General features: G+C 49.6%; 1 protein-coding gene across 1 annotated transcript in view; it reads right to left on the bottom strand.

The window, feature by feature from the left end:
* The window catches only part of MLXIP (MLX interacting protein), a 39,436-nt gene that overhangs the window by 8,674 nt on the left and 13,089 nt on the right, over window positions 1–17,673 (bottom strand). Inside the window, exons 2-11 of the mRNA XM_081123674.1 lie at window positions 6,897–7,003; window positions 6,021–6,106; window positions 5,073–5,162; window positions 4,629–4,670; window positions 4,085–4,256; window positions 3,229–3,318; window positions 2,562–2,653; window positions 970–1,624; window positions 474–592; window positions 197–377 (exon numbers count right to left, since the gene is read on the bottom strand). Coding sequence (XP_080979800.1) covers window positions 197–377; window positions 474–592; window positions 970–1,624; window positions 2,562–2,653; window positions 3,229–3,318; window positions 4,085–4,256; window positions 4,629–4,670; window positions 5,073–5,162; window positions 6,021–6,106; window positions 6,897–7,003 — 1,634 coding nt within the window. The remainder of the gene's footprint in view (window positions 1–196; window positions 378–473; window positions 593–969; window positions 1,625–2,561; window positions 2,654–3,228; window positions 3,319–4,084; window positions 4,257–4,628; window positions 4,671–5,072; window positions 5,163–6,020; window positions 6,107–6,896; window positions 7,004–17,673) is intronic.

Here is a 17,673-nt window from a genome sequence, read left to right as displayed (position 1 = left end):
AGCTCCTGTGTTTTACCCTCCCCTAAATCGAACATTTTCCCAGCCTGGGCCATCAGCAACCTTATGACAACTCTGCTCGGCCTGTAAGCCCAGGCTCAATCCTGGGGCACCCCACAGGTGGCCTCCCCAACCCAGGAGTGGGCCAGCCCATTTCACTCACAAAGTCCCAACCACCCCAACCACAATGAGCACTCACTGGAACCCACGGCAGCGACCTGGGGACTGGCCCCGAGCAGTGGGACCTGCTCGCCCTTCACCAGGGAGTCTTGCACTGCACTTGCAGAGAAGAGCCGGGAGACAGGGGCAGGCTGGCTGCTTGTGGCGTGGCCCAGGTCTGTCACCAGGATACCGCTGTGGAACTCTGTGACTCCAGGAGCCTGGGGTGACACAGGAAAGAGTAATGTTGGGCAAGGGCTGCCTAAGACAGGGCCACGCTGCAGTTTAGGGTGCTGAGGTCTTTCCAGGGCCCTCACCCTGGCGATGGGAGCAGGCGTGATGACCACATTGGACTGGGACACGGTAGAAGCCAACATCCCTTCTCTCTTCAGAGGGCCTGTCATGATCACTGCTTGTGGTTGTCCTGAAAAGGCAGCTGCCAGAACAAGGAGAAGGTGAGGGGAGGCCCCAAGCCATGACGACCTGCTCCTGATGCTGGCACTGACCCCGGGCCTGGTCCAGACGCAATGGGGTCCCCAGGAGAAAGACAAAGCCATCAGAGCAACTGACACTTTTTTGTAGTTTCCCTTGAAGGGGACAGATTCCAGACCCAGGAAAGAGGTGACCAGGACCATGTGCTTTCAAACTGGGTTGTGACTAACTTTAAAAGAACACCATAGAACAGAAAAGACCAGACTTATCGATGCAGTATTTCACTTTTTCACATCGAAATGTGTGTGTGTTACAAATTTCAAGCCTTGGGGACAGGGGAATATCCCTGGGGGGCACACTCCAGCTTCTCTCCCCACTCACCTGGGGCAATGCAAGCATTCTTCAATACCAAGGACACGGGCTCCGGTTTGGGAGCAGGCACTATTTTGGGGGGCTGCTTGGGCCTTCCTCCAGTCAAGGATACAGATTTGGGATGCACAAAAGTTAAACGGGGTTGGGGAGGCCCAACAGCTGGTTGCTGGGTGGCTGAAGACAGTGCCAGGCCACAGGGGGATGCTGAGGGGGTGGGGTGGCGAGTGGTGATGACAAGGCCCTGGCTCTGGCTGAAGGTGGTGGCAGAGGCATCATGTGTGGGGGTGGTAGAAGCCGTGTGGGTAATGACAGCAGGGGATTTGTTGGCTCCAGCAAACTTCTGTGGCTGCAGGAAGGCAGTTGGGGTTGCAGGGTTCAGGGTGGTGGCAGGAGGAGGGACTAACGGCATAGCAGGCGGAGCCGGCGTTGGGGCAGGGCTGGGAGAGAGCACAGGCACCGTGAACACAGGGAGGAAAGGCTGTGGGACACTCAGTGGGGGCGCAGAGGGACCAAAGTCTGCGGGCTGGATAAAAGAGTCCTCAGACTGAGAAGCGCCTTCACAGCTGGGCCTATCTGTGGGGTCCAGGGCGGTGGCTGCAGGGGACGCGATGAGGCTGTCAGGGAGGCTCACGGTGGGAAGAGAGGTGGTGGACAGGATGCTCTCCTGAGAGGGAAAGAGAAAGAGGTGAGGGAGAAACACTGGGATCACACAACTTGCCATAACTTTCTGGTGACGTCTGCCACGCACCTGAGAGGAACCCCTGAATAGAGGGACAAAGGCACCTCTCCCATCCCATTACTGCTGATCTGGGGAGATGGATCTGTGTCTCCCCAGGCGTCGACAGGGGTCTTGTTTCCATTAGAAACTAAATGATAACACAGGGCTCAGACAAAGTGACTGTCTGCACACAGCTGGCTCTCAGCCTGGGAATATCTTGTTTCTGGAGTCCAACAGGGGTCCCCCAAAAGTCCCTGCCATCTTCTGTTACAGAGCAGAGGCAGCCTGGATTGCATCTGCTCATGGAGTTCTCTCAGGACAGTTTCATGTATCAACTTCTCGAGAGGTCACCTTTTCCTAAAAGGGAAATGCTATAAGGAATCAACTGTTCAGATCTCAATCTCTATAGAGGAAATTCTTCCCAGCGCCAGATGGAAGAAGATGGGCCAGGTTACTGGTGTCTCACTGGATATAGGCACCAGCCTGAGAGCCCCTTCAGGGCAAAGGGCCCTGCCTCACTTGGCTCTGTAGCCCCAGGACATGGTAACCAACCTCTGTTGATTGCTGAATAAAAAATTAAGTACGCAGAACTTCTTTTCCTTAGTGATCCATGGTTTTCTTTGCTGTCTTGCTTATTACCCTGTCTTAAACAGTCAGAATAAGTCATGGCACACGGGTTATCTGGAGATTTAGGCAAGAGCATGTTTATGGAGAGCCTCTCACTGCGTGAATCTCTAGGGGGCTAGAATAATTGAGTGTGGTTAGCACTAGATCTAGCAACCCCTAGCACTTTGCTCATGACTGCGTGGTTATGTCATTAGCCTAGCCTAGCTGCAGAGGTTTTCTGACCAGCCCTGTGTCCCTCTCTCCCAGCTCCTTCTACCTGAGCAGGTGGGCTGTTGGGATCTGGTGCAGATACTGAGGCAGGTGCAGGCAGCATGGAGCCAAAAATGGAGCGGCTGGAAGGGAAGAGGTCTGAAAGACAACATCGAGGCTTTTGAGCTCTGTGTGCCCATCATTTCCTTAAACTGAAATGCAAACAAATCAGGCAGTGAACCCCACCTTATCCAGAGGAGAGCCATGGCCAGAGGGCATCCCCCCTGAGGTACCTCTGCAGAAAGAGGCCCTCTGATTGGAATCACACAAACTGGCAACTAGTGTGGGCTCTGAAACACTCCCAGGCCTGTCATTTCACCCACTCTTACAATGGCAGGAGCTCAAGGACCAGTTCTAACTGCAGGAAACTGGAAGCAGCTGTGTCATCAGCACCCTCTGCTGCCTACAGGGAGAACTGCTCATAGTCATGGCCAAACCAGAGGCTGAGACAGTGAGAATGAGAAGACCAACTTCCTGGAGGGCAATGCCCCAGAGAAACTTCCAGAGTTTGCAGCTACAACAGACAAAAGTAGTCGTTCTGGGAAAATTCTAAGCCCTCCCCACTCCCTTGCCCATTCTTACAGTTCCCTCTATGGAAAGGAAGCGCCAGTACACTCTCTCCTGGGCAAAGGAGATACAGGCAGCCATGCTCTCTCTCTACTCCGTGTCCTCACCCTGGAAAGGTTCAAAAGTGTCCATGAAGTCCAGATTGGGCTGCAAAGGAATCAGTCCTGGCTGAATCATATCTGCGTTTCCCAGATGTGCTGTAAGAACCAGAAAGGAGACAGAAGAGTCACTCTGCCTTCTCAGACACAGTTGCAGAACATATGAAAAGCCTGGGATGGGTCTTCCTGGCCCTGCTCACATTCTAAATTCTTCCAAGAAGAAATGTAGGCAACTAGCTGGGATGTCCACCTTATTCCACAAGAAGGTAGACATCCTGGTCATTCTCCACCCTCAGGATGCAGAAAAGAATGTGAGTTTTTGCAAGAAAGGTAAACTGAGTATCAGGTATAGACACTCCCAGGAATCCGTGAACAGCTATGCAGAGATGGCCCCACCTCCTGTTCTAAGTTTCAGTCTGTGGGCTCTTCCTTGAGGGGTGAACTGGACAACCAAATACAGCCAGGTGACAGGTCATGCCCAGCAGTGCTTCTGATTTTCTTTAGAGTGAGTCACAGGCCCTGTTAGTTGGCCTAGGCACGCATCCTCTGCTAAGGGACAGTATCAGAAATTTGAAACTGATTCAGACCAAATCCTCCACTGTTTTCTCACAGTAACACCATGGGCCTTACAGCTGCCCAGGTAGGCTCCATTTGCAGTCCCCACCCATTCAATGCATGTGGCCGTCAAATGTCAATGAGGTTGGTCAAGCCTTCTCCATACTTCCTGTTCTAAACAAGGGACATGTAGCAGCTCAGGGGTGGCCCTGAGGTGAAGCCTGCCTGGGGAGGGGGTGGGTTGGGGGGTGTTGACAGAGAAGGACACTAGCTGGGCATCTGAAGTCATGGATCGGGGGGGGGGGGGTACCTATTTCCCGTGGGTTGGGCCAAGCCACCGGTGGGTGTGAGGAGAGCGTGGAAAAGAGTGTGTCGCTGAATTCTGACATGAGCATGTCTGTATCCAGCAGCTGGTCCTCCTCCATTGGGACTGGAGTCTTCCATCCATCCCGGTGTTTGTGCCAATAAAGCATGTCATCATCCTACGGCCAACAGAGGGGGAAGGAGAAATCGAGCAGGCGATGGTGGACTCAGAGTTCCCAACCATGTCACGCTGGGGACATGTTTCCCTATCCTACAGAGCGGCAGGGGCTGCTGCACAGAAGATGAGGCAAATGGGTGGAGAACTGGGGAGAAACCCCCTAGAGCCTACCTAGCGGGGAACTGACCCAGCTCCTCAGCCCTTCAAGCCCTTCTTCATGTGAGAATGTGGTGGCCCCTCCTCTAGCCGCAGGAAGAGTCCATGTCCCCACCTCCTCTGCTGCAGGGTCCACTTGTCAAGCCACCCAAGTTATTGCTGTTTCTTGTCAAAAGGAGGTTCCCATGAGGTTCCTCACAGCCCCAGGCTCCCTCACCTGGGCCAGGCTGGAGAGGTCCTCATCCTTGTGCTGCTGTAACTGTGGAGAAAAGGAGAGACAAGGTGGTCACCCAGGGCCCCGGGAGGGGATGAGGCCCTCAGCCTCCCCGTCATAAAAGAGAGTAGACTCTGGAAGCATCTAGGCTACCTATTTCTAGAAGGGGGGGGGGACAGTCCTGCTCCCTGCCACCCCCAGGTCAATGCCAGGCAGAGGAGATTCCTGACCAGTATTTGTACAGCAAACATCCGGTTCACAGCTGGAGGAGCTGACAACAAAGATCACGGCCACAGCAGGCCCATCACTCAGGCAGTGGGACGCTGGGTTCCACAGGCAGCTATGGAGCCCAGCCTAGGGGCCACTGTTCTGAACGCAGGACTCGGTCCCTTCCCTCCTCTGTAGGGACTTTCCTAACATGCTCTTTTTGAAGCCCAAGCCAGATACCCTTTTCTTGAAGTAGGTTCTCCACTTGTGATACTCCCGGATCACAATCTCAATGCGGCTTTTCCAGTACTTCCCTTCTGTGGTGATGGCCTGTGGGAGAGATGCCGGTCAGCATCGGAAGACAACCTCGTGGTGTTGGAGCAGAAGTCAACCCCGGGCATCTAGATCAGAGCACCTCGCCATGTGCCTACAACTTCATTCATAAAGTGTGTCCCCCTCTTTTGGGCTGTAAGATGTGATAACCAAGGAGGGCTCAGCAGCGCAGGTCCTGAGGGTCTAATACCAGCTCATGTCCGGCTGTTCAAAACTGTCTTCATTAGGTTACTTTCCAATTTCCCCTTTTATCATCACAGTAAGACATGCTAGCACAAAATTAAAACGATGTAGAACATAAAGGAAGAGAGTCTCCCCTCCTCCTCACATTAACTATACTCCCCAGAGTAAAAGGTCTCTGAATATCCTTCTAGACACTTCCTGTGCATGTATAATCACACATACACTTGAACAAATTAACATAAAAACACTAAAACACTATAGTGCAACTTGTTTTTTTCTCATTTACTATTTCTTCAACATCTTTCCACTCCAGTATATAAAGATCTTGACGTCATTTTTAATTGCTAGAGATATCTGCTTTGTAAGGAGCCCAAATCCCTCCCTGTTTACTAAAGTAAATACTGATGTCACAGGAAAGTAGAGGGTAAGTCCCAACTGGAGAGTCCCTCAGTCTCTGGGTCAGCCCACTCTGAAAAGAGGGGCGCCACCTGCTCCCCATATCCCCATGGCCTCTCAAGGTTACAACAGCTGACAGGACAGCACAGCCGCAGCACGCTGCCTTGTAGTCTCCCAATAGGAAACCCAACCCTCGCTCCCAGCCCTTGGGGAGTTATCTCCTCCTGAGTGAGGGTGAGTCCCGTTCCTGGCTACCCATGATCATGGGCCAATTACCTCTGGCCGGCGATGCTCATCGACTTCCACAGAGCCGTCCAGCGGAGTGACAAAGTGGCACACAGGATTCTTGCGCTTCTCCAAATCTGGGCAGAGAGGGAGTAAGATGTCATCACTGTGACCAAGACCCCTGAAGGAGCCTTGTCCCTTTGTCCACACCCCTCCCCTTAGAATAGGACCCTCCCACGTGTGCTTGCTTTCTCTTTCCCTTAGAAAACGAAATTTCGGACAAATAAAGGGGTCCAGCTTAAAGCGAAAGAATCTGTCAGTAAGGTGTGAGCAAGAGAGGAAGTCGTGCTATAGAAACGCCAGCTTAACCCAAAAGTGGCCCAAGCACACCGATCTCCTGCAGAAGTTACCCAGGCTAGCTAGAGACAGAACAAGGCCTGAGCCTGCATTTCAGCAGGCCTTAGACCTGCTGAAAGTGGGAACTGTTCCCTGATGCTCCAAATGTCACCTCTTTGCTATACCCTTCCTGACTCCCCTGAAAAGAACTAACCCCTCCCTCCACCTCTGCCTTTTTACACTGGGCCCCGGTGTCTATCTAACAGTGGGCACATTGTGTTGTGAGCAATCAGCCAACACATCTGTCTCCTGCAGACTATGGGCACCTTCACGACACAGGCCACTTGGTTGGCCTGCTGTGCCTGATGGCAAGAAGTGTCCAGTTCACTAAGATCTGGCTCAGTTTTCCTGTCTCTGCAGACTGCCCAAGAGAGGCTTCTCTTTTGAGGCACAAAGTTCCAAGAGGGGGCTCTGGGGCCCAAGCTACACAGGCCTCCAGGCAGAAGAACCTGGAGGGCCACCCCCACAGGCCTCGGGCCTCTGCAGCCTCCTGCCCCGGCTCAAAGGAGGCCCAGCACACACAGCACTCACACTGCATGTACCACGCCCGCCAGATGGCGTTGTTGAGCCGGATCTTGTCTCTCCACTGGAGCTTCAGGCCTTTGAAATTCTTCCACTTTGGAGACACCAACTTCCCACTGAAAGGCAAGAAAGAGGAAACTCAGTGGTTCCTCTGAAGATGAAATGACATCAGAAAGTGCCACCCCATAATTCCAGGCCCCCAAATTCTGGATTAATCCATTGCAAGCCACAGGTGAGACTTGATAGAATATACAAGACCCTCTGGGATCTCTTTATTTATTTATTTTTAATATATATTTATTGATTTCAGAGAGAGGAAAGGAGAGGGAGAGAGAGAAATAGAAACATAAATGATGAGAGAGTCACTGATCGGCTGCCTCCTGCACACCCCTGACTGGGGATCAAGCCCGCAACCCAGGTATGTGCCCTGACCAAGAATCGAACTCCAATTGCCTGGATCCCAGGTCGACGCTCAACAGCTGAGCCACGCCCGGCCAGGCTCTGGGATCACTTTAAAGTGACATGGGAAAGAAGGGTTGGGGGCGGTGGTGATGTGTTAGGGTTCAGAGCAAACAGGGCTGGCCATGGGTTGTTAACTGTTGAGGCAGGGTGATCACTATCCTGTTCCACTTTTTGCATATCTTTAAAATTTTCCATAATTAAAAGTTAAAAAGAAGTCTGTTAAGTTCACAATATATATAAGTAACAGGATCACAGTGTCCTCAGTCCTCATGGAGCTCCCTGCATCCCTGGCTACCTGTGCACCCTCCAACCCCCCTGCTCAAACACCACCTCCTCTGAGCAGGCATTGGGCTCTCTCAGAGCACTGTTCACACCTCCAAGGGCCCTCACCTCAGCCCACAGAGCAATGTTTGTACCCACACCTCCCTCCATTAAACAGACCGCAGCTTCTAGAGGGAGGGCCCTTTAGGAGTCACTTACCCTAAGCACCGAGCACAGAACTTGGCACACAGCAGAGGCTCAGGTAGTAATTCTTCATTAATGAGTTAAAGAACCCTAGCAAAGCAAGCTAACAACAGGCAAGGAACATTCCCTGGAGGCACAGCCTCCTCAGACAGCTTAGCTTTCCAAGGGCTCTGCCAGGAGCCTCCCCTGAGCAGCTGGCACAGGGCTCCCCTTTTTCAGATGGCTTGAGATGGGCAAGGCACTATTTTTGGTTCATACCAAATGGGGTTCTCTGGGTCCTCCTGACCGGAGGCCACAGCCCTTCCCCTTTTCCAGACCCACTCAGAAAGCTCAAGTGACAAGTAGAGACATGCCAACAGTCACAACAGCTGAGGTCTTCAAACACAGTACCCAAGCAATAAACCTGAGCTGAACCCGAAAGCCTGGGTTATGAAGCAAAAGGTATGGCTGTACACCTGGCAAAACCTCGTGGCTCCCCCATCCGGCCCAGCACCTACCCAGCACCGGACCAGGCTGGGAATCATGGAATCACATCGGCCAGAAGGCTGTGACCCCCACAGAGAAAATGTCACAGCACATCCTCTTAGAATCTACGGGACAGACAGACAGCAGCAGCCTCAGCTCAAAGGGTTAGGGGCTTCAAACGAGTCAGTCACACACCTGCTTCCTCCCTTTCTCTCTCTCTCATCGAATAGTATTTTGAACCCATGCCCATGTGGCTCAGCTTTCTCCCAAGTTCAACAGCCAGCAGCTGCAGGGGTTTAGAGCCTCTACTGCATAGCTGTACCCTAACTGAACTTTTACGGTCACTTAACTTTTCTGGTACCCATTTCCTGGGTAAGATCAGAACAATACCATCACCTCTGGAGTGTTTTACTAAGGATTAAAGGTGTGTGCACACACGCAGACACACACCATGGGTGAACCCTAAAGCAAAAGATATTCATAACCGCCTCAATGATTTAGATTTAAGTTATTACTGAAAGGCCTGATTTTTAAAACCTCCTGACTGGAAACCTGCCTGGCTTGTGACGGCCCTGAGGTGAGCCAGAACACACCTGGTCAGTGCAGTGGAGAACAGCCAGTGCGGCCAAAGCCTGGAGGGGTGAGGGAGGTGGGTGCTTCTAGATGGACCAGGCTGGACAGCAGAGAGCATGCCAGGGAGTATTAGGTGCCACAGTGGGCAAAACCAACCCTCTTTCCCCACCTCTGCAAGATCTTTCAGCAACCTGATGCCTAGCCAGGTACGCGGTTCCAGAGGGGGGGAGGGACAAAAACCAAACCCCACAAAACAAAAGAGAAAACTGTCCCTATTTTTTAATTTCCTTAAGGGGAAAAAACATCCCAAACTTTTCTATAACTGATAGTTTCTTCACATTAAAGCCCAGGAAAAAAAGGCCACTTTCTATGTTGCGGGGTCCCGACCCAGCATCTGCTGCCTGCGGGGATGGCGCAGAGGACAAAGCAGAAGGACAGCAGTGGACAGTGAGGGCTCCTGGGAAGAGAACCAGCTCCCGTGCCTTCAGCGGTCAGTGAGGGACTAACCACTGGAGGGGTGAGGGAGGTGGGTGCTTCTAGATGGACCAGGCTGGACAGCAGAGAGCATGCCAGGGAGTATTAGGTGCCACAGTGGGCAAAACCAACCCTCTTTCCCCACCTCTGCAAGATCTTTCAGCGACAGTGAGGGCTCCTGGGAAGAGAACCAGCTCCCGTGCCTTCAGCGGTCAGTGAGGGACTAACCACTGGGCTTAACAACAAGCCCACCCTTAGCCCTGCTCTGTTACTGAAGACAAGGCAGGACAACATGCACCTACGAGCATCTCCTCAGAGAAGCGGGGTTACTGGATGGCTTCCGTTACTTACCAAGAAGGGGGTAGGAAAGTACACAGACAGATCAAACCCTGTAAGCTGGAAACCAAACCTGACAGGGTGTAGTTTTGGGGTTCTCATCTTCTTCCTCCTCTCTTGCTGAAATGTTTCACTTTTCCTTGGTGTTTATGTCAAACTTGGTCAGACTTCGGCAGGAGTATGTTCGATTTCAGAGCACAAACTGTCACACCCCCGCCCCAGGTTTCTGTAATATCTCAACAGCCAACAGGTGGCGCTCAACCAACACAAAGAAGAGTCCCCCAAACTAAAACCAAAACAAAACCAAAACCAACACCTAAACCACCCACAGAAGTAGAGGGGGTGAAAGGACAGGTCCAGGATGTTTTCATGGTGACTGACCACCCCTCCCCCGCAGCAGTTTCAAGACAAGAACTGAAGACACACCATGCTAAGCTCTACGGTAGAAAGGATTCCACAGGCCGTGTCAGGAAAACATGGGCCACGTTTCTGTAAGCTTCTTTAGTGATTGGCTTCTCACAGAGCCTCTAATGTGCTGATGTCACTGTCAGGCTGAGTGGAGGGTTAGAGGAGACACTTCCTATGCCAACAGCCACAGACCAAACCTGGACTGGGACCCTCGTTACAGGGCTAACCGGAGTCTGGTGTCCCATGCAACAGACTAGGAGAGGCTGGCTGCTCTAAGAAGTCCTTGGCAGAGCTCCCCAGAACCAAAATCTCCAGAAAGCATCTATGGTGGGAATTCTGCTCCCCTCGGCCCTGCCCCAGCTTAATTTATCTTTCAGACATGGCCGACTGGGATACATCTTAGTCTAACTCAGGATTATGCCCTATTCCTTCTTTAAAGTGTAACCAGAAACACAGAATGAAAATTTCTGAGACCACTGGCTTCCCCCAATAGATGAAAGACCTCTCCTGGCCTTAACCTCCCAAACATGACCCTCCTATATGTCTGTGTAGGTTCTGGGGCTTCCCTGACAGAACAATGACCTGGATCCACCTCACACCCTCCCACTCAGACTATGAGAAGGTCAAGACCTAGGTCTGACTCATCCCAGCACAGTGCCCGGCACCTTGGAGGTGCTGTTAAATATGCAGTTGTTAAATGAGTGCTAAACTCTTCCATAAAGAAATCTCACTTACCCTGCCATGCCACCCTTCCTAGAAGGCAGGTTCATGACATAAAACAGGAAGTTCACAGCACAACAAAGGTCCCTCTCAGAACTGTTGGTTAGAACTAGCAGACTGAATTCTTCAGAGGTCTGGCAAGAGGCTGCTTTGGAATGGAAAATAAAGCGCAAGCCTTGCACAGACTGGAGCTGGAATTAAGAACACGGGAGGGTGGGACTGGGGCGGGGACTTGGGATTCTGTGGGTCCCAGGTAGAATTAGCTCCTAACTCCTAGTCAGACCATTCTCTCCAAAAAAGCAGGCAGAGGGCGCCTGCATCCATCGCGAGAGGTCCCAGAACGGTGGTGGAGTCCACGTATTTGTTCATTTGACCACACTTACTTGTTATGGGATATACTCTGCCATTCCTGATGCTCCCTAGATGCCCAGTGCTGCCTCCTCTCCCTCTGTGCCAGCTAGGCAGAGTGGGCATGCCACCAGCAAGTATACGAGGAACTGGTGTGGGTGGCCCAGGCTCATCCCCTCCTCTTGGGAGCAAGCTGCCCACTGAGGGCCCACACTCATCAGGTTCTGCTCCTACAGAGCCTGGTGGAGAGAGAGGCCTGTCCTAGTCCAGGACTGCCTGGAACTACCTGGAAAGGCAGTCTAGGGTTCATTTATAAACCACATTCTCAACCAGATCAACAATAAAGGTGATATTATGGCCAGCATCTGCTGACTCTTTTTTACTGTGGTAAAGTACAAACTACATAAAACTTAGCATCTTAACCATTTTAAAGTGTACAGTTTGGTGACATTAAGTACATTCACAGTGCTGTGCAACGGTCACTGCTACCTAGTTTCTGGACTGCTTTCATCTCCCCCAAAAGAAACCCTGTCTCCATTCTCAGTCACTCCCCATTGCCCCCTCCCCAAACTCTGGCCACCACTGATCTACTTTCTGCCTCTTATGAATTTGCTTCTTCCAGACATTTCATATAAACAGAATAAAACATGTGGCCTTCGTGTCTGGCTTTCTGCACCTAGTACAATGTTTTCAAGGTTCATGTGTGTCCTAGCCCAAGTCCATATGCCGTTGCTTTTCACAGCTGAGTCATACTGCACTGGATGGACAGGCCACGTTTTGTTTATTCTTTCAGGGGTTAATAAACCTTCAGGCCTTTTCCTCTCTTGGCCACTGCCAATAGTGCTGCTGTGAACCAGCTCCTCTGTTTCATTTCCCTGTCAGCTCAGAACTCCGGCGGGGGAGACATGCCTGATCACTAAGCTAACACCGGGGCACAATGGTGGATAAAAACAACTGTGAATTTTGTTGGAGGGCAAATGGACAATTGTCTATCAACATTTTATATGTGCATCCCTTCTGACTCAACTCCATGGCTGGCACTTGATTCTATAGACTTGCACATGGACACAAAGACATAAATAGAAGGACCTTGAACTGCAGTCCCGTTTGTGGTGGCAAAAGGCTGGACACAACCTAGGTGTCCATCAAAGGGAAATGGTTTAAAAACTGTGGTATATCCACATAGTGAAACACTGGGGCAATTAAACACCAATACCCATTTATATGTGCAGATATGCAGGCAAGATCTATAAGATGCATTAAGTTGGGGGAAAACCAAAGTGCAAGATATGTAGTATGGCCACCATTTGTCCTTTTAGCAGGGAGATACACATAGACACACAGGAAGGAAAGAGGGAGGAAGGGAGGAAGGGAGGAAGGGAGGGAGGGAGGGAGGGAGGGAGGGAGGGGCAGGGAGAGAGCCAGTCAGGCTCAGGAAAGATACACAAGAAACAGGTAACAGTGGAGAGCTGAATTAAGGGAGTCAGTCAGAGACTTAGTTTTCACTGTTTAATGTTTTATGCTGTTTAAGTATAACATATGATGTATTACATTTTTTAAATAAAACAAGGAAAAAAGACCAGGGACAGTCCAAGACCTTACAGGGCTTCTAGTTAATTGGAGAAGACAATCATACAAGCAGATGGAAAATTTGTGCCTGTCAATTTTGTGCAAGAGATCCAAATATGAGGATAATGGCTATTAAGCGTTTTCTCTAATGAGTGAGTGGATGAATAACATTCAGACTGGTCTCTCTTCCAGGACTCTGATCTTTCTTCAAAAGAGTGATCTCTATTGGCTTTTCCTGGGATCTGGGCCTAGTTTCACAGGCTGCTAGGAGCCAAAACTAACAGGCTCCACACTGACAAAGGTTCACTGAGGAGTCAAGACATGGGGAGCAGCCATAGGAGAGGGAAGGCAGGAGGAGGGCAATCGCCTGGAGCTGTGGGCCCTCCACCCTGGGCCCCGGCCCAAGCAGAGGCTCCTCCCAGAAGAAACATGAGGTTTTCAGGTCCTGCTCCCACACCCAGGCATGGGTCCTCCTCCCTACTGTGCCTGAAATTCATTGTCGTTGGTTACTTGGCCTGTTTGGGGGCCTCGTGTATCACCGATTCACGTCCAATCCTGTGCTAGTATAACACTGCTTTAATAATTATAAATTGTGATGTACTTTACTATCTAGTATCTACGTAAGGTTAATGCCATCATTTTTAAAACAATGTTTAGCAGTCTTGCCTATTTATTCTTCCATGTGAATTTTACAGTCATGCTGTCAATTCCCGAAAACTATTTTGGTATTCTGACTGGCATTGCAGTGTGGACCAGTCCAAGTGGGTCATTACCATCCTAGGTGAGCGTATGTTTCTCCACTTATTCAAGCTGCTTAACTTACTTAAAGAGTCAGAGCAATCTGAAGCTGTGTGGTATTCTATACGTTTCTTCACATATGTTCTTCACGTTTTTAATCGTAATACTTTCATTAACATTTAAAAACAATGCCAAAAGAGAACACAGAAAGAGAAACCAACAACACAAACAAAAGCACATAGTTGCATGCCCAAACACAAGCACTATGCATATTTTATTATATTCAACACAGCCCCACCCAGATGATACAGTAAGTGCCACCCTCACCTGATCAAAGTGGCTAAGCCACAGATACAAATGAGACGTTTCTATCATGTTCAGTGCTAGGAATAACTACCTCAAAGAGCACTTTTATCCACCTATAGGAAAAGGTAATTCATTACTGGGTTCAAATATTCATCAAGGGTAAGCTTTTTACGTAAAGAATGAAAAAATTCCACCCCATTGCAGACATCTGGCTTAAGGAGGAAATAAATTAACAGAGGTCTTGGGCCAGAATACACATCTGGAGTCAGGACTCTGGAAACCGGCTACCAGAGATGTAATAGAAATAGACCGTGTTTGCAAATGTTTCTGAGTTCCTATGAAGACTGGCAAGAAACAAATGTTGTCACCATTATTAGTCATTTTCAAGGCCCTGCCAGCTACATCAGTTACTTAAAAGGTACAGAAATCTGAAGCTGTCTGATGCATTTCAAAGGATAAGGTAACACTCTCCAGGTAGCCAAGATCTATAAATAGGCTTTAAAAGCATTGGCTCCCAATCTAAGAGTCGGCTTTGACTAATAAAGAAAACCCGTGGAATCTGTTCTTTATTGAACATAAAACCCCAAACCTTGACTTTGACAATAACTAGGGACACAGTGACTGTAGGGTAAGTTCACTTAAGTTAGTATGGGTACATCTATCAAATGATAACCTTTCTGGGGCCAGGAGCTGGAGCCAGTAGTGAACAGTGTACTATGTGGCACCTATGCCCTGTGCGAAATGGTGCTTAACAAAGAAATGGGTTGATAGTAAAAAGTGGAATCTTTTCAGGTTCATGTGGCTAAACAGCATGGATACTGTGGCCAGGTTCATCTGGCTGAGATACCACTTTCTCTATGACACTATCCCGAATCGTCTGCTCAATTCACTTATTTAGCACTCTTCTAGGTGCTAAGAATAGAGCAGTGAACAAAACCAAGTTCTTCAGCCTTATGGAGCTTATATTCTACGGGAAAACACAGGCAGACAACCAAGTGTGTGCTGTGTCAGAAGTAGTCAGTGGTATGGAGCAGAGCAGGGTGGAGAGGGAGCTGGGAGGTGCTATTTATATAGGGCAAAGGGGCATGTGAGCAGATGTGAAAGTGACAGACGTTGGATGGATCCTGGCTGCTGCCTCAACAAGCCAACAAAACTGTTCTTGCCAAGGATGCTGATAACATCCACACTGTCAAACCCCAGAGTCACTTTCAGGCCTCGTTTGATCAGAGCTCCCTGCAACATCTGACGCCGCTCCCTGACTCCCATGCCTCACCCCACGGGCCTTCTCCTGACCACTCCTGGTCTTCTGGTCCCTCCTCCGCCAGCTTTCCCTCCTCCTTCCCTCAGTCTCTCACTCTGGTGACAGTTAGATAATTTCCCTCCATCTGCTACCGAGAATCAGCTGTCAGCCTAACCCTCTCCCTCCCTTCCTCCTCGCAGGCATGCTGTTAACCTTCCAAGCAGCAGGAGCTTGGGACTGGCGGGCGAGCTGGAGACCAATCCACTAAATCAAAGAGGCCAGATCATCTGGTCTGATCGGTCACTATTTCAGAAACACTGTAAGTCAATACTGACCCCACCGAGATGAGCACCCCCTTCTGCTGACACTGTCTCCCAAAACATGGGAACATATTACACCTTTATCAGATTCAAAATATCTACATTGTTTTCCTTTGTGATATACTTATTTTCACTCTTTCCTTTCTACTCAATTCACTTATTTAGCACTGTTCTCGGTGTCAAAAGCAACAATTTGTTATACATAAACTCAAATTTAAGAACAGGGGTGGAAGACGAGGTTTCGGTTTATGATCACATCCCCATTTTAACCTGGGCCCTTATTAACCCTGCTGCACGGGTATTTCCTGTCCTAACCGCTGCAGCACATGCTTAAAAAGAAAAGTGTGCTCTTATCACTCCATGAGAGGGTGAACACGCCTTTCAAAGCCAAGGTCAGGTAATGTATCTCATTCTTCACTCCTGTTTCAAGGCCTCCTGGGAAAATAGACAAAAATACAATGACAATATCCAAGGCTCAAATAATTTAACAAACTGCAGAGCGGGGGAAACAACCCAACACAGAAAGTGATGGACATTTATTTTCTCCAAACTGCAGTCCCCATGTGCTGGTGTTTACCCTCCCCCATTCACAAACAAAACCAATCAATGGGCCGGGCAGAACTTGTGACATATAACTAATGAGAGACTGAACCAAATGGCTAAGAGTTTGTGCTTCCTTATCTGGAAGATCTTTGGGGATCAGTGTGCGTTTTGGGGAGAGGAGAGTAGGAAGAGAGGTACAAAACCTGAAGCCAACCATTTAAACTGATTTTCTAAGCACAGTTTCAGAATCTTCATGCTACTGCAAGGGCCTGCTCCACCTTCCTGGCATAAGGAAGAACTGGCTAGCATCTGATTGCTCTCAAGTCAAAACCCCAGATATTACTGAGGAAATCTGATCCTGTCTACTGTGCCGGCCCTGATGTCATAAAAACGCATCTACCACCAGAATGCCAGGCCACCCTTCACGGGTTTCAGAAACACAGTGTGCCTTCCAATAGGGCTGACTCTGAAGTACAATAGCAGCTTTTCTAGTCCGAGGACACTTTTATGATCACTGGTTGCCTGCTGATGGCCATGGGAGAGGGGAAGAAATGATGCTGTCCCCACCTACTATGTGATCTTGGGCAGACGTCTGACCTTTCTGAACTTCATTTTCCTCGGGAAAAGAAAACAACCTATTTCACAGAGCAGAACATCTCTGAAGCAAGATATTTGGAACAAACTAATGGTGTCCAGAACACAGGAGGTTCTCAATAAAATAGATTTGTGCCTTCAGCTGACGTCCCTGTGACGTTTGGAACTGTTCTGACTTGACTCTGTGCTGTGATAAAGCACAGTCACAGGTCTCAGGCACGGCAGCCGGGCCTCCAAGCTGGGGGTGAATGATGAGTAAGGGTCTTGGAGAGCCCCGGGAACTGCCATTTAGAAATTAGAGATTCTTCAATGACAATGCAATCAAACCCCACCCCATCTGGGGCACAGATACAATTGTCTTTCTTATTAGCACACTTCACTCTCCACCACAGATGAGAGTCTACATAGCAGAAAAGCCTAATAGCGCTTCAACAGGAATTGAAGTTGGGGGGTTTCATGGTCTCCCATCACCTGCACGCAAAGCCCCCTCACCCCCCAAGGTGTCCTCAGGATGAAAATACTGCAGGGGGGACTCATTACTCGCCTCCAACATCAGCTCTTGGGTGTGCTTCTCAGTAATGTCCCTTATCAAGGACTACTTAGGCTAGGGATGGAACATCCACAAGGGGGCTGGTAAGAGGGAGATGCAAGCAGGGGTGTTCTAAACCCTGCCAGTGCTCCAGGAGGAAGTGCAAAGGCTTGTGGATTTATATATTTGGTAGTGTAGCTGACTGCTATGCCTCTTTCAGCTCAAAGTACATAACTCTATGACTCTGTTAAGAATAAAGAGTAATGAAAGGCACCAAATGAGAAATTGTTACCCTAGAATGTTAAGGGGCCAGCTCTGAGGCAGTTGAAACAATGAAAAAGGGAGAGACAAAAGGGTTTAAATTCCTCAGCTCTCTATAAGGTACAGATAAATATGTTTTGATTTTTTTAAAAAAAGCCTGCAAGTACACCTGCTTTCTCAACCAGGAAGCAAATGCGTGCATGCTGTAGGGAAGAAATCACCTGCAGGCGAGGAGGTGAAACACCAGCAACATTCACCCAGAGCCCGATGTGTCAGGCTCTGTACTGAAGACTGGGTGACAAAACCAGTCTCCAGCTCTTGTCCTCGGGACCTTACAAGCTAATGGGAAAGACCGAATGTCCAGGCTCCCATGCAGTGTATGGAAACAAGGGCCGGCACTCAGTGGCACAGTGGGTCCAGGACGCCTTCCTCAAG

The sequence above is a fragment of the Miniopterus schreibersii genome (assembly GCF_964146895.1).
Source record: "Miniopterus schreibersii genome assembly, chromosome: 20".
In the NCBI taxonomy this organism is placed as follows: domain Eukaryota; kingdom Metazoa; phylum Chordata; class Mammalia; order Chiroptera; family Miniopteridae; genus Miniopterus; species Miniopterus schreibersii.
Note: the sequence above shows the minus strand (reverse complement) of the source record. Positions and strands in the feature narration are given on the sequence as shown.